The sequence below is a fragment of the Microtus pennsylvanicus genome, chromosome 2, assembly GCF_037038515.1.
Source record: "Microtus pennsylvanicus isolate mMicPen1 chromosome 2, mMicPen1.hap1, whole genome shotgun sequence".
In the NCBI taxonomy this organism is placed as follows: Eukaryota; Metazoa; Chordata; class Mammalia; order Rodentia; family Cricetidae; genus Microtus; species Microtus pennsylvanicus.
In genome coordinates this window covers 108,724,632-108,749,258 of record NC_134580.1, presented here as the reverse complement: position 1 = coordinate 108,749,258, position 24,627 = coordinate 108,724,632, and the positions used below count along the sequence as shown (strand labels likewise).

The 24,627-nt window shown below is 40.2% G+C and overlaps 1 protein-coding gene across 7 annotated transcripts in view; it reads right to left on the bottom strand.

Annotated features, from left to right (window-relative positions):
- The window catches only part of Ptpra (protein tyrosine phosphatase receptor type A), a 99,437-nt gene that overhangs the window by 63,733 nt on the left and 11,077 nt on the right, over positions 1 to 24,627 (bottom strand). For 5 of the 7 annotated variants that reach the window (XM_075962170.1, XM_075962169.1, XM_075962168.1 and 2 more), the window contains exon 2: positions 23,231 to 23,445. The exons of the other annotated variants lie outside the window; for them this stretch is intronic. In XM_075962170.1, coding sequence (XP_075818285.1) covers positions 23,231 to 23,251 — 21 coding nt within the window. In that variant the 5' untranslated portion in view covers positions 23,252 to 23,445. The remainder of the gene's footprint in view (positions 1 to 23,230; positions 23,446 to 24,627) is intronic. 7 annotated transcript variants of the gene reach the window in all.

The following is a 24,627-nucleotide window of genomic DNA, read 5'->3' as shown; positions in this document are numbered from 1 at the left end:
TGCCTGGAAGCGTAAGTAAAATAAACCCTTTCCTGTCCAAGTTTGGACAGTGTTTTATCACAACAACAGAAAGCTAACTGAGACCTCAACCTAGTACAATCTATAATAAGCTAGGAAGAGAGTATCAACAAGAAATTGTCTTCATTAGATTGGTCAGTGGGCATGTCTGTTGCAAACTGTTTTAATTAAGTTAATTGATGTGGGAAGACCCAGCCCACTATGGGTAGCACCATTCCCTAGGCATACCGGACCTTGATCTGCTTAAAAGCAGAGAAATGAGCTGAGAACATACGTTCATTTCTCTCTGCTCTTGACTGCTGGTGCTATGACCAGCTATTTGAAGTTCCTGCCTAGACTGCCCCACAATGATAGTCTATAACATGGAATTATAAGCTAAAATAAACCCATTCTCTCCTAAATTGCTTTCTGTCAAGGTATTTTGTCAAAGAAACAGAAATGAAACAAAGACAATATAATTAACCCAAATTAAAGAAGATCATATATTTAGTAGATACGGAAATACAACAGATAAAAGAATATGAATTTAAGATTTCTCAAAATCCTTATAGGAATAGAAGAAAAATTCCTTTAAAAAGGTTCCAGGACAGCCAGGGCTACACAGAGAGACTCTTGTCTGGAAAAACTAAACCAAACCAAAGCAAACCAACAACAACAACAACAAAACCAATCCATCAACCAGCCAATAAAATAACACATAATTATTGTTAACAGGGAAACACTGAGAACATTCCTCTGAAAGTCAGAAATAAACCAAAGTGGCTTCTATTCATGTCTAGCAAACACTAGAGATCTTTGCCTTTATAATAGGAAATTAGAATAGTAAAAACCAGTGCACTGGCAAGAGAATGGCTAAGTTGCTGAATCAGTGCAGCACCGACAGAAGTGGGTGACAGGTGATTTAGAATACAAAGGTGGCTAAAATACCTTTGAAAAATCAGTATGACCAACTTTGTATAGTAAAAGTATAGACATCAACAGAATGCAGATGCCAATAAAATGTAAATAACTTTTAAAAGAGATTTTATTGTTTTGGGGCCAGGCATGGTGATACATGCTTTTCATCCTAACACTTGGGAGGCAGAAGCTGGAAGATCTCTGAGTTTGAGGCCAGCCTGGTCTATATAGTGAGTTCCATGACAAGCTAGGGCTACATAGAGAAACCCTGTCTCACAAAACAGAATAAAAAATACAAAAAAAAAAACCAAACAAATAAAGGTTTTATTTTCTTAAACTAAATGTAATGTGTTGTGTGGTCTGTGCCTGGGTTTGTGCACAAGTGCAGTACTCACTGAGGCGGGAAGGAGGTGCTGGAGTTTCAGGCAGCTGTGAGCTATCTAGTGCTGGTACTAATAATCAACCTTAGGTCCTCTGAAAGAACAGTACGTAGGTGGCACCTCTCAGCCCCCAGAAGTCAAACTTTTACAGCTACTTTACTACTCAGTTATGTTACAAATACTTACCAAAGATCCCTTCTAAATTCTATACTTTCCTTGATATTGCTACTCCTACAGCAAAAAACCTGAAATAACAACTATTTCAATGTTGAACAGTGCTGTAACTCTTCCTGGTTTTTGTTTGTTTGTTTGAGACAAGAGCTTACTATATAGCCTAGGTCAGCCTTGCACCCTGATCCTTCTCCTTCTGTCTCCTCAGTACTGAGATTATAGATGTGTACCATCTCATCAGCAGACAAGTTTCTTTTTAATTTCTGAGTATACACCTAGGTTATCTGAAGTTTTCATAAATTTCTAATCCAACTGATAACAGAAATTACCTATAGACAAATTTTATATCTAAGTGATTTTAATACAAATAAGTCATGGCTTAATAATTTGGTAAAATTTAGGTTGCAAGCCACTCTATTAGATATCAGCAGACATCTTTGGTGGTTATGACACTAATCTCAAAGAAGTGCATGATTCAGTGTTAGCAGTTCCTGCTGAGCTAAAGTAGTCTGTAAATAGCCCCAGAAAGAGCCCATGCGACCAGCATGGAGGAGGGGTGGGTAGCTTAATTCTTTCACAATGCCCGTGGAGAGTCTGACAGCAGTGGAAGCCTAGAAAACTCATGAAAGGCCTTTTATAACCATGTGAATGTGGAGCACAAAGGCAGAGTCAGATGACCCACTTACAGCTCTGCTTTTATTGATGAGAATCCATTTTCATTCCACATCAGTCTCTTTCTAGAAAAAGAAAACCTTATACAATAACTGAGAAATTAAGGCACAGGAAGTATAACTTCACTGGTTCCCATTTGCTCCCTGTCATGTCAGAGAGGTCAGAAAACACTCACCAAGGTTCTCAACTTTTCAGTGAAAAGTGGGCGTAGAGGGAAGGAAAAGTTTTCACAGACTGATTGTGTGTGTGTGTGTGTGTGTGTGTATACGTGTGTGTGCGTGTATGTGTGTGTGTGTGTGTGTGTGTGTGTGTGTGTACATGCCAAGTATCCATGTGTAGGACAGAGGGCAACTTGCGGGAGTCAGCTCTCTCTCCTTCCGTTGGGTTTAGGGATTGGATTTAGATCATCAGGTTTGGCAGCAAGCCCTGGGGAAATTTAAATTCTGTAGCCGATCAGAGCAGTTTTGGGCTAGTAATATCACCAAAGAAAGTACTTTCTTAATCTCTTCCTGGAATTAAATAAAATTAAGTAAACTGATGGTAAGCTTGACTTGTAAAGCAATGATAGTCCAAGATATTTCAAACACTCCTTTACTCATCTGTTCTATTAAATTCCAGTGTTACCTTGGAGAACTGAGGATACAAAGGAAAAGGCAACATGAGGAGCTTGTATGTCAGGCATTTTCTCACCTCCCATGTTGCCCAAGTATTTCAGTTAGTCAATAACACCTGGAAATGAAAGTGAACAGTTTTTCTTCATTCTGACTCATTTACTCTTTCTTCTAAGTCTGACAGAAGAGAAAGTGGGGAATAGTCTTGAACTCACTGGCACAGGAGAAGACTTTCTCAACAGAGCACTGATAGCACAGACACTAAGAACAACAATTAATAAATGGGACCTCATGAAACTGAAAAAAAAAAACTTCTGCAGGCAAGATCACATAATTCTGACAAAGTGGCAGACTACAGACAGGGAAAGTATTTTTACCAACTACATATCCAACAGAGGATTAATATTTAAAATATATAAAGAACTAAAAAACAACTGTTCATCAGGAAAAAGTAACCCAATTAAAAACATGGAGTACAGATCTAAACCGAATTGTCAAAAGAGGAAATACAAATGGCTGAGAAGCTCTTAAAGAAATGTTCAACATTTTTAGTCATCAGGAAACTGCAAATCAAAACTACTTTGAGATTTCATCTTACAGCAGTCAGAACAAACAAGATCAATTAAAAAAATGACAGCTCATGCTGGTGAGGATGTGGAATAACATTCATTCATTGCTGGTGGGAGTGCAAACTTGTACAGCCACTATGGAAATCAATGTGGTGATTCCCCAGAAAGATGGAAATTGATCTACCTCAGGGCCCAACTATAAAACTCTTGAGCAGGGGCTGGAGAGATGGCTCAGAGGTTAGGAGCACTGCCTGTTCTTCCAAAGGTCCTGAGTTCAATTCCCAGCAACCACATGGTGGCTCACAACCATCTGGAATGAGATCTGGTGCAGAATACAGTATATATAATAAATAAATAAAAAAAAAACCTCTTGAACATATTCCCACAGGACACTTTATCCTACTACAGAGACACTACGTCAGCCATGTTAACTGCTATTTTATTCATAATAACCAGAAACTGAAAACAACGCCTAGATGTCTGTCAATGGATGAATGGATAAGGAAAATATAGTACATTTACACAATGAAATATTACTCAGCTGTTAAAAAAGAGAATCATTAAATAGTCAGAGTAAGAAAAAAAATCATCCCGAGTTAACCCAGATCCAGAAAGATAAATATGCTATGCATTTGCTTATATATGGATATTAGCTGTTAAGTCTTTGATAAGCAAGTTATAATCTGTTTAACCACAGTTTAGATATACAGTAAGGGACTAAGGGGAAGAAATAGATTTCCCTAGGAAGGGGATAGTTATGGACTGATGGAAGATTGGGGGGATAAAATGGAATGGGAAAGGAAGGGGGGCGTTAAAGAGGGACTATGGGAAGGGATGGTTAAAGTTAACATCCATTTGAGGGGTTGTACTGAAGCCTAATATAGTAAAAGCTTCTTACAATATAACCACATATGAAGGTGATCTAAATGAAATTGCCAAATAACAGGAGTGACACAGGCCCAACTCTCATCACCACATGAAGCTTCCAGTACAGGAAATGGCTCCCATCTTACCTAGCTGTTGGTCAAAGGGGCCCTGTGAGAACCCCTAAACAACACAGGCTATTGCCAAAGCTATTGGCTGCTCTCTAAAAACTGACTTTAAGGTCCTATGACTGAAGGCAGCACACCTATACAACCCAGTGAACACAAAGAAGTTGAGCATGTGCCAACCTAGAGCCTTCATATGTATGTACTAGTGTTCATGGTACTGGAGGGGCCTCTGTAAACTACCAAAGAAGAAAGGTAAACACCAAAATCTTTCAATCTAGAAAAGTGAACTGCCTATAAGATGTGCTAGTGCAATGGTGATACAAAGCTTGTGGAATTAATCAACTAGTATCTGATCTGGTTTAAAGCCCACTCCATTAGATGTAACCCATCCTGATCACTGCTATAGCCAAAACTTCAGACTAGGCAGGCCAGGGACCTAGGGGAAAACCAAATATTACTGTATGCTAAAGGAACGTAGCAACAAAATGACCCCTAATGATATTCTGCAAGACTCAGGTCTGTGCCTTGCTCAGCCAGGAAACACCCTCCTGCGGTAGATGGGAACAAATACAGAGACACAGCCAGACAATGTCTACAGAGTGAGAGACCTTAGAACACTCAGCTCTAAATGGGATGTCTCCATTAAATCCCTCCTGTCCATGCTCAGGGAGCCCTGCAGAAGAGGAGGTGGGAGGAGTGTAAGAGCTAGAGGGACGAAGGACACCATGAAAACAAGGCCTCTAAACACAGCAGGACCGATGCACGTAAGAACTCACAGACTGCGACAACAGAGAGGGTTTCCTGTGCTGAGAGGAGAATGAGGCACAAGCCCCCATCCCTAACCCCAAAGCTATCTTAAACTGGAAACCACCCGCAAAAGAAAAAATAGTTTTCTCCAATGGAAGACTGACTGGAGATACAAACCACTCTGAAGAGCAGGCCCACGCCCATCAGCAGATGGAACACACATCTTGAAGTTTCTTTGTCTCATAATGTTTTGTAGCCCCCTCCCCCAACTTTACAGATCCTTTGCACATATATAGTACGGCTTCTGGTTGTGTATTTTTTTTTTAAATTATGGGAGTCCCGTGTGTGCAAAAGCATGTCTCTGGCCTATATGTGTTTTCTGTGCTTTTCCTTGGCTCTTTTTCTTCTGTTTATTGTTTTGTTCTATTCTGATTTGTTTTTATTTTATTATTATTCTTTAGATGCTTGTTTGTTTTCTAGCCAGAGAGAGGATGTGGATTCAGATGGGGGTAGAGGTGTGTTGGAGGAGTGGGGGAGAAGAAACTATAATTAAAATATATTGTATGGAAAAAAATCTATTTTCAATAAATGAAAAGTAAAACAAGCAAAAAAAGTTTACTTAAAAGTCCAACAGTATAAATGTAATTATGGAAGAATTATGGAAGCTATTATAAACAACCTTGCAGGATTGGTGAGATGGCTCAGTGGTTAAGGGCACTTGCTGCTCTCTAGGGGACTGGAGTTTAGTTCCCAGCACCCCTTTGGTTGCTCACAAAAACCTGTAACTCCAGTTCTTGGAGAGACAATGCTCTCTTCTGGGCTCCTTGGACACTGCACACATTTGGTGCATAGACATCTATGCAGGAGATATCCATACACATGAAAGAAAACAAAATAACAACACTGCTGGGAAGAATGTAAACTAGTTCATTCACTACAAAAAAACATTGTGGTAGTCCCTCAAAAAAAAATTCCTGGATGACAGAACTTCTGTATGATCCACGATTTCAGTTTTAAGAGCTGAAAGCAGTCAACTCCACAGACATTTGTACACCTATGTCCAGGTACTAGTTTTAACAATGGGACTCCCCCAAGCTGTGCCAACTACTACCAAAGAGGGGCATGAGAGACATAAAATAACTTATTTAAATACCATGGGCTGTTGTTCTAGGGAAGTCAGCACCCTTACAAGTTATCTCATAAAGGCATGCTTACAATTCTAGGAGCTATAGAGCACAGTGCCATCTTAATAGCTCTGAACACTAAGGAGCTCGGGAGAACTGAATTCACAAGAAATTGGCCGTTCCAAGCAGGTCTTTGGCACTGCTTGCTTGTTCAAAAGCTTGGACTGTGTTGCTGTAGAGTTGTTCGTGTGCCGTTAGCCATTGGCAACAGCAGGCAATGTCTAAAGTTGGTTTTGAACACCATACACGAAGGCATGAGGACTGTGTCACTGACATGTGGGGAGGTCAAGGCCTGGGATGCCGCTAAACATCTCATAAATCACAGGACAGTGCCCTAGAACAAAGAACTTTCCTGCCTTGAGATGTCTATGTCACGGCTTTTCAGGCCTGCACTAGACAGAAATCGATTTTCAGGCTAAGTGACCCAGGATAAATCTATGCATCTCTTTAAGCCTCATTTTTTTTTCCTTTTTGACAGCTTGGATTAAATGTTTTCTTTCAAATCACAGACAACTAAAATAATCAAACAAATATCTAATGAAATAATATCTAGTCAGGTGTAATGGTGCATACCTGTAATGCCAGCACTTGGAAAGCTTGAGGCAGGAGGATCACAAGTTTGATCATGCTGGCCTACCTACCCACATAGCATGATCTTGTCTCAAACAAAAAAGACAATAACAAAGAAGAGCAACAACAAAAACCATATGGTAGTTCGAATGTAATTGCCCCTGTAAGCTCATAGGGAGTGGTACTACTAGGAGGTGTGGCTTTGTTGGAGTAGGTGTGGCCTTGTTGGAGGAAGTGTGTTACTTCAGGGGTAGGCTTCGAGGTTCCTATGCTTAAGATACTGCCCAGTGTCTGAATTCACTTCCTATTGCCTTGTAATCAAGATGTCTGCCTGAATGTCGCCACGTTCACACATCATGATGATAATGAACTGAATTAATATATCCTTTAATTTACAAATAGTGATCAAAGGCTACTGAGGGGATACAGTTCAATTCATCATGAGGCCCCAGCACGCATAGTGTGGTGACTTACTCACATCTATAATCCTAAGACTTGAGAGGCAGAGGCAAGATGATCAGAAGCTGAAGGGACATCTTGAGCTACACAGGGAGTTTAAGGCAGGCCTGGGCTAGAGACCCTGTCTTAATGTTTAAAACAAGAACAAAAAGTCTACGAGGTCCTGATGCTACAAGTTGCTTATTCCTTTTATTGATATATGAACACCACACAGAGATATCCTTTCCATATAAAGGCCCCAGAGCCTTCATATTCTTCAGTCTATTTATTTCTGAGAACCTACTGAAAACAATCCTATCAAGTTTAGAACCTTATACAATGATGTTCATTGCTATGCTTTTACTAATATGGACAACTTAGAAACCTAGGGAACAGATATATAAGCTAAGTTCTTGTAGGAATGTTACATATACATTTTACAAATTGATGAAGCCTCAAAATAAGTGCACGTGTTAGAAAATGCAGGACACAAAATTTTGTGGCAACTGGAGACACAAAGATACCAAGTACGTTCCTCTTAATGAAAAAGACTCAGGTGAGGGCATGGCTCCATTGGTAATGTCGGTTGTCTAGGCATGAGGACTGGACTTTGATTCCCCAGAGCCCACATAGAAGAGCCAAATTCGGTAGTTATATGCATTCCCAGTGCTGGAGAGGTGGGGACAGGTGGATCTCTGGGGCACACAGTCAGCCTTGCCTGTTCAGTGAGGTCTAGGTCAGTAAGAGACCTTGTCTCAAAAAATAAGGAGATGAATCCTGAGGAATAACATCCAAAGCTGACTGCCAGACTCCACACACACATAAACACACATGTATCCACATGAACATACTCCTCCTGCACAGACTCCACACACACATAAACACACATGTATCCACATGAACATACTCCTCCTGCACACAAAAAGAACTGTCAGCTGTGAGGAAACGGTCAGCTTGAGAGCATTCTACTGTTCCTTTCTTTAGAAGACCCCTTTCTTCAGCATTTCCCTCCTGTCAGGTAGCCTGGGCAGGCAGATTTTGCCAGGCGTCCACTCCAACACTTCAACATGTTCTCTCCAGGGTCACCACTATCTGTTTCTCAGGGACCCAACTAACACATTGAATATTAAATATATGTACACTGATAGAGAAATAAAAAAATATTCAAAATGTTAGCAATTTTAGTTAGATTTCTACACTACTCAAGTATCCCATAAGGATCATCTGCTACTTACACATAATAAAAATGTGTTAGAACAAGATACAGTGGTGGTGTACACCTTTAATCCCAACACTCAGGAGGCAGAGGCAGGTGGATCTCTTAGTTCAGTAGGCCTAACTGGTCTACAGCGTTAGTTCTAGGACAGCCAGAGAAACCCTGTCTCGAAAAAACAAAAATCAAACACACCAACCAACCAACCAACCAACCAACCAACCAACCAACCAACCAACCAACCAACCAAATAATGACAACAAAACAAACAAAAACCAGAAAAAAAGAAAGAAAAACAAGAGATTTAAGATTAAGGCTATGATGGTTAATCTTGGTTGTCAACTTGACTATATCCAGAATCAACTAAAACTCAAGCTGCTGGGCGTGGATTGTATCTTGGGACTATGAGCCAAAATAAGCTATTTCTTCCTAAAACTGGTTCATGTCAGTCAATATTTTGTCACAGCAACAGAAGGACAACTAATTAAGGGAGGCAGAGGCAGGCAGATCTGTGAGTTCAAGGCCAGCCTGGTCTACAGAGTTAGTTCCAGGAGGTCAGGACTACACAGAAAAAAATCCTGTCTCAAAAAACAAACAAACTAAAAAAAAAAAAAGTATGACGAATGTTAAGTATGCATGTGCCAAATGCTGAGCCTACCAATTTCATAAAACAAACAGTAATTGACATAAAATATTAGACAGGTCCTCATACACTAATAATGGGCAATTCCAATATCCTATTCTCATCTTCAGATAGGTCACGGAAACTAAAATTCAACAACCATTCAACTACACCACAGATCAAGTGGACTTAACAGATACACAACTATTCCATTCAATACAAAGGACTTACATTCTTCTCAATGGCCCATGGAACCTTATCTAAAACAAACTACATTCTAAATCACAAATTGAGTCATAACAAATACAAAAGAATAAAAATAATGTTTCTATTTTATCAGCTCATAGTACAATAAAACTGAAAGTCACTGGAAAACCATAAAAACTATAAAAATATAAAGACTAGCCGGGCGATGGTGGCGCACGCCTTTAATCCCAGCACTTGGGAGGCAGAGGCAGAGGCAGGCGGATCTCTGTAAGTTCGAGACCAGCCTGGTCTACAGAGCTAGTTCCAGGACAGGCTCCAAAGCCACAGAGAAACCCTGTCTCGAAAAACCAAAAAATAAATAAATAAATTACACCATTTAAAAAAAATATAAAGACTGAACAAATTATTCTTGGATGACTGGTAAGGAAATCTGGGAGGAAATTAAAAAGGTCCTCGAGTCAAATGAAAATGAAAGCAAAACTTACTACAAAATTTGAAATACAGCTAAGGCAGTTCTAAGAGGAAAGTTTACAATTATGAGTGCTTATATTAAAAAAACAATCAACGCCGGGCGATGGTGGCGCACGCCTTTAATCCCAGCACTCGGGAGGCAGAGGCAGGCGGATCTCTGTGAGTTCGAGACCTGCCTGGTCTACAGAGCTAGTTCCAGGACAGGCTCCAAAGCCACAGAGAAACCCTGTCTCGAAAAACAAAAAAAAAAAAAAACCAAACAAAATAAAACAAAAATCAGCCAGGCATGGTTGCATACATTATTCACTTCCAGCACTTGGGAGTGAGAGCAGACAGATATCTATGAGTTCAAGGCCAACCTAGTCTACACAAAAAAGTGTCTGGCTAGCCAGGGTTACAAAGTGAGAATCTGTCTCAAAAACAAAACAACAGAAAGATCACAAATAAATAACAGAACGATGCAGCACAGGGCTTTAAAAAAAAACCCTGAAACAATCTAAATCCCAAATTTCTTACATTGTAAGACATAATAAAGGTCAGGGCAGAAATTAATTATGGAGATTAAAAGAACAATACAAGCACACACAGAAGAATCACCTAGAAACCCATGGGCAAGTTAGCTTGGAGCATGCAAAAGCCACAGCAGAAACAAAAGCAACACTGCCTTAACAAGATGGAAGGGGAGAACTGAATCCCAAGTTGTCTTCTGGTGCCGCATGCTCACTATAGCACGTGCATGCCAGCAATTACATACACATCACACAAAAAAGAAAAATATTAAATAAACAAAATTAACAACCTCACAGACTAATAAAAAAACTCAATAAAATTAAAGATAAAAGAATGGGAATTACTATATATTCTAATCAATATAGATGATTATTAGGATGTATTTTGAAAACTTATATAATAATCTAGAAAAATGGGGGGATGTCTCAGAGGTTAAAGTACTTCTTGTTCTTGCAGAGGACACAGGCTCAGGTCCTAGTATCCTTACAGGGAGTCACAATGATCCCTAACTCTAGTTCCAGGGGATCTGATACCCATTTCTGACCTTTACTAGCCCTACACATGTGGAACACAGACATATATGCAGATGAAACACCCATATACTAAAATAAAATAAAAATTAAATAAAATAAAAAAGTTAAATAAAAGCATACACTGTGGTGATATTTTGTTTGTGCTCTAACAAACAAAGCTTGCCTGAGGATCAGAGTGCAGAGCTAAACCATTAGTTTAGCCATAGAGGCCAGGTAGTGGTGGCACAAACCTTTAATCCCAGCACTTGGGGGCACAGGCAGCCTGTTCTCTGTGAGTTCAAGGCCACCTGGGCCTTGAATCAGTCTAAAAGAGAAACAGAGCTCACACCTTTAATCCCAATACTGAGGATTTTTACTACTGTCTCTTCCTGCTCTGGACTCTTCAGATGTCTGGCTGTTCTCTCCCTCACATCTACAATAAGAACCCTTCTCCCCAAGCACATCTTGTCCTCATAGTACTCACCAGGTAAGATGTGCTCACTGTCGCAAGCGCAGCACAACTGTCATGGGGGCAACTAACTGCTCTAGGACTGGATCCCAGGTTTACTCCACAGGAGGGAACTTACAACTGCTTCTTTAAATCTAGTCAAATACGCACGGCTAGGGAAGTCACAGGCCCTAGAGCAGAACTTACGGTACACGGCATGAGACTGCCTTCTAACCGTCCATGTTCACACCCACAGACACTACTTTCAGCATTAGCTAGGAACAGCAGTGAATGCAGAGACCCTTGGCTGTTGAAGGGGCCGAGAATGAGGAAACAGCTGACTGCTCAGCCCTGAATGGAACACTCACTATCATGGAATATCATGGGAGAAGATATGACAAGAGACAAGGAGAAAGGCTGTAAAATGTTGTCTTCTGGGCAAGGCACAGCCATTCCAACCATTACCTCATAAAAGCTGTGGTTGCTGACAGTGGACCTACACAGTATTTGACCTCATGAGCCTCCCTTCCAAAAACTGAGGGATTCTGGGGAAGAGGTCATCATCATCTTCAGATATGTACCCACTATTGAGCCCACCAGGCTCTGCTGGATAGTTCCACACCTGTGGTTATTCAGATGGCCCTCGTAAAACTCAATGGGTCACGATACAAAAATTAAAAGACATGAAGATGGGAATGAGAATTATAGGGAGGAAAAGAGGGTTTGATAAGGATGGGACACAGAGGGAGAGAGGGATAAGCATAATTGGAATGCATTATATATGTGTACAAAATTGTCAGAACAAAGTCAATAAAAATAAATGGGCATGGCTGTGGATGTAACTTGGTTGGTACTAGCATGCACTAACTAGATCCTGAGTCTGATTCCCAACAACATATAAACTGGTGTAGCAATTCACACCTGTACTCCCAGGCACTTGAGAGATAAAGGCAGAAGGACCAGGAGTTCAAGATTATCCTCAACTACACAGAGTTTAGGCCAGCTTGGGCTACATGAAACCCTTTTTCAAAAACCTAAAAGTAGGGTGCTGAAGAGATGGCTCAGCAGTTAAGAGCACCAACTGTTTTTCCAGAGGACCCAGAAATTCCCAGAACCCACATGGCAGCTCACAACTGTCTGCTAATCCAATTTTAGGGGATCTGAACTCACTTCCCCAGGTACCAGGCACTCACATGGTATACAGATATATATGCAGGCAAAACACCCATACATACTAAACAAACAAACAAAAACCATTAAAAATAAGGCCAGGTATGGTGGTCCATGCCTTTAATCCCAGCATTTGGAAGGAAGAGAAAAGCAGAACTCTGAGTCTGAGGCCAATTTGATCTACAAAGTTAGTCAGGAGTACACTGTGAGACCCTGTCTCACAAAACAAAACACCAGAATAGAAACCTCTAAAAGTAAAGAAATACACATAAATAAATGGACTAACAAACTGAATGCAGTTTTCAAAAGAGGAAGTAAAAATACTTGACAAGTATTCAACATCCTTAGTCATCAGGGAAATGCAGACTCAAACTGCTTCAGATTCCGTTTTAGCACAGTTAAAATGGCCATCATCAAGAAAACAAAACAACAATAAATGCTGACAAGGATTTTGGCAAAGAGAATCCTTAATAGTGCTAGTGAGAATGACAACTTTGTACAGCGATTATGGAAATCAGTGTGGAGGGTTTCCAAAAAACCGAAATATCAAACTATCCTATAACCTGTATCAGATATATTTGGGTATACTCAAAGGGCTCTTAAGCTCACGGACCAGAGAAACTTGCACATTCATGCTTATTGCTGCACTTCACAATGGCCAGGAAATGGAACCAGCCTAGAAGTCCACTATCAGATGAACAGATAAATGCAACATAGAACACTATACACAATGAAATTTTATTCAGACACACACACACACACACACACACACACACACATGAAATCATGTAATTTTCAGGAAAACTGATGGAATCAGAAATCATTGTGTTAAATGAAATAAACCAGATGTAAAAGAGGAATATATTTTCTCTTAGAGACAGTACCTAGATTGTGTGTGTGCACATGCATGTGTGTGTTTGATTTGACTAGAAAGGAATCTAAGATGGATGAAAGAGCTCTTAAGGTAGGAAGGTGGAGTCTGTTGGCTTGGCAGACCCTGTTACAAACAAGTGGAAGGTGCCTAAGGAATCACGCAGGAGACGGTCCTCTGACTTCCACAGGCATGTGTATGTATGTGAACTCCTCCAACATACACACCCCCACCCCATGTATGCACCTGTGAGTGCACACACACTGTAAAAACAATTCCTTATCCTCTAAGCAAAAACCAACAGCAAGTGAACTTAGGTTCTCACGGCTGTTCAGTAAGTAGTTTAAGCACTTTAACTGTAATATTTTTTTAATGCTGACTTTTTTAAAAGCTTAGCTTATTCTTGAATTTGACAGTAAGGTTTAAAAGGAGAAGAAAACCAACAATGATTTTTATGAGACAGTGTTTCACTGCATAGCCTAAGCTGGCTTAAAGATTATCCTGTTTTTGCTTCCCAAGTGTTGAAGTTATAGGCATGAACAATTATACCCAGAGAAACTGTAAAATTTAAAATGTATGGAAAAAAAGGCTTAGGCAGAAATGGAGCATATTTCTATTAAGCATAGTTAATAGCTGCCATATTAATCTTGAAATTTGCAGGCAAATGGATGGATCTAGAAAACATCATATTGAGTGAGGTAACTCAGACTCCAAAAGGCAAATATAATATGTACTCACTCATAAGTGGCTTTTAGATATAAAACAAAGAAAAACCAGCCTACAATTCACAACCCCAGAGAACCAAGGCAACAAAAAGGACCCTAGGAGAGACATACATGGATCTAATCTACATGAGAGGTTAAAAAAAAAAAAAAGACAAGATCTCCTGAGTAAATTGGAGTGTGGGGATCATGGGAGAGGGTAGAAGGAGAGAGGGAAGGAAGGGAGTGGAGCAGAGAAAAAGATATAGCTCAAAAAAAAGTTAAAGAAGTAAAAAAAAAATAGCTGCCATTACTACTGAATGCTTTAACAACTTTGATTTTTATTTTCTGACATCTTCTTCTACTTACAACTTTGAGATTTGGTTAAAATTTAGAAAAACCAAAAAAGTAGCTGATAACCAGCCAGGTGGTGGTAGCATATAGCTTTAATCCCAGCCCTTGGGAGGCAGAGGCAAATGGATCTCTGAGTTTAAGGCCAGCCTGGTCTACAGAGTGAGTTTTAGGACAGCTAGGGCTACACAGAGAAACCCTGTCTTAAAAAACAAACAAAACAAAGTAAGAAAGTATCTTATGACACACACACTGTTTAGCTACTTCATTCTGCAGCTCTTCAGATAAAGAAACTGTGGTGCAGAGCACAACTGTCCACAAACAGCCGGCAGGTGCAGACCCAGAGACCCAAACTCAACTGTTAAACCCACTCCACAATCCATGCTGTCTCTGAGGGCAGGAAGACTAAACTGGGGCAGGCCACTAAGGCTGAGAGAAAGGGCTTTCTCCTAAAGGAGCTGAATGTAAACTGTCAAAGCTCAACTCCACTATACCACAACTGTCACAAAGTATACAGCTAGTAAGGATTTTTCAATTGTTATTTATTTAAATAAACCAAATAGGAGGAACCAATCTGTTTGCAGCCCACAGCTTCCAGCTTTCAAAAATAGAAAACTGTGGCAAATTATAGTGGCATGCAATGGTTCCCTTCCCTCCAGTCGGCAGAGCCACCGACAGGAAGTTCCTGGCTTACTATAGCAACCACTGGCTTTGTTCTTGAAAAATTTTCTGCAATTTTTGCTTCCTCAGAAAGCAGACAGGAAAACCTGGTTCTGGATCTACTTGTTGAACAAGAGTTGTTTAAAAATAGAATTTTAAATAGAAGACTACGGAAAAAGTAGTTTCATACTTCAGCTGATACTCAGTATTTCCGTATGCTAGAGTCAACCTTTAAGGGCCAGCAGGACGGTTCTAGGGGCAAAAGTACTTTTTGTACAAACCTGACATACACACTAATAAAGAAACTTAGCCGTTAAAACACATAGCTTTAATTTTTTTCTAGCTAGCAATACAGCAGTCTAGAAAATGAACTAAAACTCTTTGGCGACTAAGACCTGGAAATGCTGGATAAATACTAACACACTTTGAAAAACATAACATAGAGAACAGTGACTGCTCTTCCAGAGAAACCAGACTGGGCAGGGAAAGGTGTGCTCCAAGAGTTTGCTGGCTAGCCAGACTAGCAGAAATGGCTCCAAGTTCAGTAAAGTGTCTCAAAAAAGATGGAAAGCAATGAGAATGACCCTGGAAATCAATCTCTGGCAATGTACTACACATCCCATACACAGAGAGACACATATGCATATACCATAGAAAGCCCCCAAGAAAATTAAAAAAAATACTACACAAATAAATCTGATAGAATGTTTATCAAAAACCACAAGGTCAATGTATAATTATACATTATTAGTAACTGTATATATATATTAACTGTGAACAGTTAGAAAGTACAATAAAAATACCATATATAACACAGAACAAAATACTTAGGGATAAATTTGACAACAGACATGCAAACCTGTATGAGAAAACTATAAGACTGCTGAACTTAAAGACTTAAATAAACAGTGACTCAATCTCCCCAAAGATCAAAAGACTCAAATCATACACGGTGGCTCAGGCTGTAATTCTAGTACTCAGGAGGCTGAGGCAAGAGGATCCTATGTTTTAAGTCAGCCTGGGTTACATCAGGAGATTTCACCTCAAACAAACAACACAAATACCCTCGAAACTGTTGCAAAGGCAGCAACCCCAAACTATCTATATATTAAGTGCAATCTCAATTAGATTTCCAGTAGATCTATGTTTATACATATATAAATACATAAGTGCTTGTGAAATATACATGAGAGAATGCCAATACTATTTTGATAAAGGAAAGCTAAAGGGTACTTGACCGTGAACTTGACAGTATGCTATGACGGGACTGGAGGGATGGTTCAGTGGTTAAGAGCACTTGCTATTCTTGCAGAAGACCTGGGTTACGAACCCAGCACCCACATGATTGTTCACAACAACTGATAACTCCAGTTCCAGAAGACCTGATGCCTTCTTATGGCACTATGCAGGCAAAACACTCATACAAATAAAATAAAATAAAATAAACCTAATTAAATTAATAAGAGAAAGCCTTTATCATCTTGATAGTGTATTCATTTTATATACTATAAAGTTAGATGTCAGAAGCTCAGGTACTGCATGGCTGGATTCTTTGCTAGGTTCTCACAAAGATAAACTCAATATGCCTGCCAGACCTTTGGATACTCTTCCAAGATCATAAGGCTGTACCAAAACTCACTTCATTACAGCTGTAGGGTCAAGGTCCCTATTTCTGTAATTCTCAGCCTGAGGCCATTCTCAGAGCCTAACAAGTCTGACATTCTTCACATATAACCTCCATCTTCAAATCCTTCACATTTTTAAAATTATCTGACTTCTTGTGATGTTGACTTCTGGTTCATGTGATTAGGTCAGACCCAGCTGTATACTCCTCCTCTTGACAGTCTCAAAACAAACTGACTAGCAACTTAATTCCATTTGTAAAATTCCTTTAATGTGAAGCAATGCAGCATAGTCACTGTAGTAAAATTCCATCACATTTACAGGTCCCACCAACAATTACGGAAAAGATGTTACATAAGGGTGTGACAGACACACGACCTCATCTCTCCCTAGGGTATGGGGCAGTGTTAAGAATGCTAAAACCACTATTAGTGTTAATGGTAAGTTCTTTAACTTCTTGTAAGCACTCCTGAATCTCCTGATACTCATTCATTCCCCTACCAATAAGCAAAGCAGGAGAATGAAGCAGCCTGCCTCCCTAGCTGACAGCCACTGGAGTTCCCCTTACTGCCATGGAGCAAAAGGACTGTCAGTCAAACAGCCTTGGACTACCCTAATTCAGTAGCAGACAGGTTGAACATTCTATAGACACCTTGACTAAATTATAACAGTGGACTACCCTAGCTTTAGGTAGCCAGGGCTATCTGAAACAGTTCCTACCACACATTTTGCTGTCATAAGCCTCTATGAACTCTAGATGGACATGGTAATCATATCTACCTAGGTAAGAGGAAGAGAATGGCTGTATCTGCACACTCTGGATGTAATTGAGTCCCTGCTTCATGAATAAAGTGGAGAAACAATAAAGGAAAATGCCCTGTATCAACCTCCCAGCGCATGTGCATGTGTGTGTGCATGCACACACAAACACAGAGTACATGCATGCACATACATATGCACACACAAATAAAATACAATAAATAAAAAGACTAAATATTAACTTCTTCTGCTTAAATAATATATAGTCACCTTTAGTTAAATCACTGAGGTTTCACTTAGACACTTTCTACTATTTAACTTAAATCAACAACATTCCTGATTCCCATAAGGATGACATGGAATCACAAGGCACTAATCTTCCCCAAATGTATTACTTTAAATTGTAATTGTAATGCATTTTAAAGAAAAGATCAGACCAGTGCCACCAGCTGCCAAGAATGAGTTTACTAGCCTAGTTTCCATGACTACAACAATCTGAAACCAGCACAAGAGAGAATGTGTATCCTTGGAAACCAGCATTTTGCTTCCCTCAATTAAAAAAAGGAAAGGAGAGAGCAGGAGAGAGAGAGAGAGTGCTTTTGAATAATTTAAGTTGGTTTAATGTGCCTATTATATACAACAATCCCAGGCAAACATCCTGTCCTAAGCCAAGTTGTGGAGAAAGTGTATGGTGCTTTGTGGAAAAGTTCAAATTAATACCATAGGGGAGGGTCTTACAATTTTTTGTTTAAATTTTTTTTCTTTGGTTTTTTTAGAGACAGGATTTCTCTGTAGTTTTGAATCCTGTCTTGGAACTAACTCTTGTAGACAAGGTTGGCATCGAACTCACAGAGATCCGTCTGCCTCTGCCTTCCGAGTGCTGGGATTAAAGGTGTGCACCACCACTGCCTGGCTTTGTTTCAATCTTTAAAAGAAAAACAGCAATACAAGCTATACTAATAATTACTTTATGGATCATACTTAAATGAAGAAAATGTTTACTGGCTTTTTTTTAGTATCTTTACTGTTCAACTGCATGTTACTAACACCTGAATTCTTACACACTCTTGCGTGTTCTAGAAGGGCCTTCTCTTTCAGGTGTTATATGTTGTAAAATGTCAAAATTGAAGAATTTCCCAGTTATGACATATTCAATATACTCATCAAAATACCGGAATTTCCTAACATAAGCCATACCACATTCATCTCATTTACATTCTTCTTTTAGTTTTTGATTTTGTTTGGTTTTTTTTTTTTTTTTTTTTTTTTTTTTTTTTTTTTTTTTTTTTGGTTTTTTGAGACAGGGTTTCTCTGTGGTTTTGGAGCCTGTCCTGGAACTAGCTCTTGTAGACCAGGCTGGTCTCGAACTCACAGAGATCCACCTGCCTCTGCCTCCCGAGTGCTGGGATTAAAGGCGTGCGCCACCACCGCCCGGCCGATTTTGTTTGTTTTTAAGACAGGGTTTTAGTGTAGTTCATGTTGGCCTTGAATTTCTTACATAACCAAAGGTAACCTTGAACTCCTTATCTTCCTACTTCCACATCTTAAGTGGTGGGTGGAAGGTTTCCGGTTTGATATTCAAGGGGGGTATGCTAAGGCAGAGAAAAGAAGATGACAATTACCTTCCCTGCCCCTCCACCTAATAGAAACAAAAGTTTGGAATAGCCAGGTTTGTGCCATTTTTTTAAAGCTCTTCCAATAACTTGTTTTGTTCTCTCCACTCTCAGTTATTTTACTTACAGGCCCCAGACTAACAGACTCCTTTCCCACCTGCCTGCCAGGAACCAAAGACAGCCTGACAGCAAGTATGTACTATGGACTGCCCATTAATCACATGGTATTTCCTCTAGAATGTATGAGAAGGGACCAACCAAATGGGTCCGATCTCTCCTTAGGGCCCCTAACATGCTGCTGTCTGTCCATCTATGGCATTAATACCACATTTAACAAATAACATTCCTCCATGATCTCTGCTTCAGTTCCTGCCTCACGGTTCCTACCTTGAGTTTCTGTCCTGACTTCCCTTTGTGATAGACTGTAACCTGTAAGTCAAATAAACACTTTCCTCCCCAGGTTGCTTCTGGTCATGGTCTTGATCACAACAACAGAAAGCAAGCTAAGAAAGAGCTGTGTCTGCAAAGACTGGTTGACTGATAAGAACTTCAGTAATACGGAGGTGAAATGGGGCAGGTGGGGAGACAGATTCAAATTTATCTTGAGCTATTGTTAACTTACAAAATAGCTACTCCTTGTGCCCCTTTGTGTCAGACCTGACATGCTGTCACTAACAAATAAAGTTAAACCTAATATCTGTATAAAATAAACAAACCTTTAGAATGTATTAATTTAATAAAACCCTAGGTCTACCAACCAAAGGGCCAAGAATGCTCTCAGATAGCATCTGCGCCTACAACTGAGACTCTCCTCTGTGTTATAAATACTCGCCTAATGTTTCAACTAATGTATCTGAAAAGCGCTTTGACTTAAGACTTTCTTTGTTTAGTTACTATGAAAACTTGATGAATCTGCTTCCATGTTGGAACATGGAATTTGGGGCAACCTAAGCCTGTGTTTCCAGAGTGAATAATCTCTCTTTTCCCCTTGAAACAAGAGTTGTGCTTTTGTCTCAACAAATCCCAAATCCAAAATCTTTCCCAGGGATTTGTGCCCATACGTTTTGTCAGCTTTACAGAGACACGAGAAGAGGAAACCTCAACTGAGGGATGATTGCCATTAGAATGGCCTGTGAATGTGCCCGCGGGGCACTGGTGGGGATATTATTTTAAGGTGTCTTATTTCTGTTTATGTTGCATTTGCTTAACTGTGCCTGTTATAAACATCTGATAAATAAAAGAGGATCTGGGATTGAGAGGAAGGAGGAGGACTTCAGGGGGTAGCCACCCAGCCAGACACAGGATAAGAAGAAAAGTAAAGGTACACAGAAATAGAGAAAGATAAAAGCCTCAAGGCCAAAGATAGATGGGATAATTTAAGAAAAGCTGGAAAGAAACAAGACAAACTAAGGCCAAGCATTCACAACTAAGAATAAGCCTCCATGTGTGATTTGGGAGCTAGGTGGTGGGACCCCCAAAAGCCTAAAGAGTAAAAACAGCCAACAACAGGGCATTTTCTTGATTAATGGTTGATAGGGTAAAGTTTGTGTGTAAGAATAGATTATCAAAGCCGGGCGGTGGTGGTGCACGCCTTTAATCCCAGCACTTGGGAGGCAGAGACAGGTGGATCTCTGTGAGTTCGAGGCCAGCCTGGTCTACAAGAGCTAGTTCCAAGACAGGCTCCAAAGCTACAGAGAAACCCTGTCTCGAAAAACCAAAAAAAAAAAAAAAAAATAGATTATCAAACTTGCAGGGGGTATTCTGTGGGGTGGCCAAGGAGACTGCCTTATAGACAGAAGACTGGGATCTATATGGTTTGTAGTGGAAAGGATGAGCGATGTACTTTGTCAAAGTCAGAAAAAGAGGAAAGAAAAAAAAAGAAACAATTCTATCAGGTTAGAATGAAATTAGAGGTATTACTGTGGAAAATGGCCTTCCACTTTATTTATTTATTTATTTATATGCACATGTATATTCAGACATACAAATCTATTTGTAATAATCTTAATATTCTGTAATTAATCATCTGGCACCTTGAAAGCAGATGCCAAAATTAGAACCAAGGTTATTCCCATTCATACCATCTTTGTTTTTGAGGGCAAGCACAAATCAAATTAGAATGCCCTCATACACACTGACCTAACATCTTCCCACCACTATGGAGATGATTTCCACTCGTGTCTGTCTCTGGCTCCTTGCCTTATGGCCAACCTAGTGGTTTTCCACTTGGTTTTGCACAGCATGCTGAGCATCCTGCTTTTGGAAAACTACAGAATAATGAAGTTTTAGTGGTGCTGACCTGGGCAGTTACTCAGTTACCCCTATTAATTAGATCCCAGGGACTTAATAAAACAATTTCATAGCCAGGTGCGGTAACGACTCAGACCTGGAGGCTGAGGCAAGGAGGATTGCTACAAGTTCTAAGTCAACCTAGGCTACAGAATAACTGAGCCCTGTCTCAACAACAAAAACAAACTGTAGTTCAGGGCTCAGGGTGTAAGGGAAATCACGTCCTAGGTGCAAGAAGCACACGCAGAGCACAGATTTGATGCCTAACTATATTCTCTAAAAAGAACCAAAGTTCCTTGAAAAGAAAAATGGTTGAGTCAGGACAAGATTATGCCAAAAAGAAAACATAATGAGCACATGACAAGAAGGACACAAGCTTGAAAGGGTTACATTGGCTAAATCTAGGACAACTTGGTCACCAAAGTAAGTTCAAAAAGGAATAAAATAAGACAGAAAACCATGTCGGTAATTTTACAAATAAAAAGACAAAGTGAAAGCTTCTCGCAGGAAACGCCAGATGAATGAAGAATGATGAATTTGTTTTTTAGTTTGCCATCTGGCTACCACCACAGTAATAACAGATTCAGTCACAAATCTTCAATGGGTACTAAAATTTGTTGGTCAGAATTTGAAACAGTCAATTTACATAACCTCAAAGTGTTACTCCCACAAAATGGTATTATTTACTTATCAATAAGCACAAAAATACTTTTCAGCTAACTTTCCAAAAGTTTATGAGACAACATCTTGACTGTGATAAAATTGAACACAACCTGTAACTGCACAAATGGACATGTGTTCCTGGTATAATGCCGTGACAAACACAACATCTGTGGTATTCTGCCAAAGATGTAGAGAGGGCATGGAGATGGCTCAGTGCTCAAGGGTACGCACTATTCTTGCAGAGGACCTGAATTTGATTCTTGTAACTGCCTGTAACTCCAGTTCCAGGAAACCCAACTTCTCTGGATTCCATGGGTACATGCACACGCGCGCACGCGCGCACATGCGCGCACGCACGCACGTGCGTGCATAAACCCACACACACATACCCATAACCAAAAATAAAATAAATCCTCAAATCTATTCGAGAGGAATCATACTAATTCAGATTTAGGAAAATCCTACAAAATAATTAGACTACTTAAAAAAAAAAAGTCAAATCAACTGGGCGGTGGTGGTGGTACACGCCTTCAATCCCAGCACTCTGGAGGCAGAGGCAGCGGCAGGTGGATGTCTGTGAGTTTGAGGCCAGTCTGGTCTACAGAATGAGTTCCAGGAGAGCCAGGCTGTTTCACTCAGGAGCTAGAAAGACGGCTTAGTGGTTGTGAGTACTTGCTGCTCTTCCAGCACCTGCATGGTGGCTCACAGCTGTCCATAACCCCAGTTCCAGGAAGTCTGAGACACTCCTCTGAGGGAGTCTTATCAGGCACACATGCAGGCAGAATATTCATACACAGGAAGTAAAAACAAATCTTTAAAAAATGTCAAATTATTAGCCGGGCGATGGTGGCGCACGCCTTTAATCCCAGCACTAGGGAGGCAGAGACTGGCGGATCTCTGTGAGTTTGAGACCAGCCTGGTCCAGGACAGGCTCCAAAGCCACAGAGAAACCCTGTCTCGAAAAACCAAAAAAAAAAAAAAAAAGTCAAATTACTAAAAAGAAGAACAAAGAGCTATTCTCTGAAAAAAAAAAAGAGACCAAAGAAACATGACAATTAGGGGGCTTAACAGTGAATGGTCCCTAAACCAGAAGTAAAAAAGGTGGAGATGTAAGAAGTTTTCTAGTTTTAGTTTTTGCTGCAAAGGCTGTAACCAAGAGATCAATGCAATTTGAGAGCGACTTATCAATTTGATGGACTGAGAGACACCTGAGGGTCAGTGAAGCATAATTCTAGGTGTGGCTGTAAGAGCATTTCCAAGATCACTGCCATGGTAGCAACCACGGGAAAAAGACTCACCGCAGAGGTGCACGGGTCCATCTGGCAGGCTAGGGCTCCTGCTGGAACACAGGAAAGACAGACCACTGGGGCAGATACGCTGTCCCTGTCTCTGACTCTGTCACTCCACTCATTGCTTCCTGGCTGCCATGAAGTTATACTTCACCAAAGGTCCACAGCAATGGAGCCAAATGAGCAGGGGCTGAAAACCCAAAACAGCCTTCCTAAGTTACTATCTGAAAAATATTAGAACGAACAACTTTAAAATCAAAATCATTTTCAGTAGCAAGTTAATGTCTACCAATTTTCTTTAAATGAAACTTTTCTACAATTATTGTTTTCAAGAGTTGTCCTGTTGGACTGACCCGGAAATTACATGCTTATTATTATTAGGTCATGCTGTTTCCTTCAGAAGGAGTACTGGTTCAAGCCAAGCAGTGGCTTATACCTGTAATCTTAACACTGGGAAGGTGGAGGCAGCAAAAATCATACTAGGCCAGTCTGAGCTACTGAGTGAGCTGAAAAAAGGAAAGAGTACGGTTTACTCTATCTCATGGTACCCAGGGTGGGGTGGGGTCAGTATGGCTCTACTGGAGTAAACCACTCACTCATGCTTACTAGTTATCATGTTAGAGTTGAAAGGGGGGGGGGACTTAAAACAAGTAACCACACCTCTGTTCTCAAGAAAGAAATTCAGTATATGAAAGAAAGAAAATAACAAAAAGGCCAGGAGAGGGGTCTAGAGAGATGGCTCTTTGGGTAAGAGTGGTTACTGCTCTTGCAGAGGACCTAGGTTTGATTTCCAGTACCTACATGGTGGTTCACAACCATCTGTAACTATAGTTCCAGAGGATCTGGTGCCCTCTTTTGACTTCCATGGGCTCCAGGCATACACACAGTGCACAGACATACATGTAGGTCAAACACATACATATAAAATAAATTAAATATAGAAAGGAAGAAACAAAAAGAAAAGTGAAGTTAGGTGGCATATGCCTGTAATCCCAGCTCTCAGAAGGCCAAGATAGGGAAGTTCAAGTCCGAGGCCAGCCTACTAATATAGCAAGATTCTAGCTCAAAAATTAAAAAACATTAAAAGTCAAAAGTCAAAGTTTTCAAGTACTGTAGGGCAGCATTTGAGATTTGAATATTGTCTGACAACACAAGATTCCTTCAAACACTTTTGTTTCTTCTGGTAGAGACGAAATACTGAACATGCTAGGCAAGTACTCTTCAACTGAAGAGCACCTCTAGCTATCTCTGGCAATAACTTGGTCCGGTTAGCCTTGCAGTTACTGCATGCCAGGTAAGCCTTGGATTAACTATCCTGCCTCAGACTCCTGAGCTAGGATTGTAGGGATAGGCCACCAGGCCTAGCCGCAAACTTCAAATCCTGAGGAGCATATCCAAACAGAATT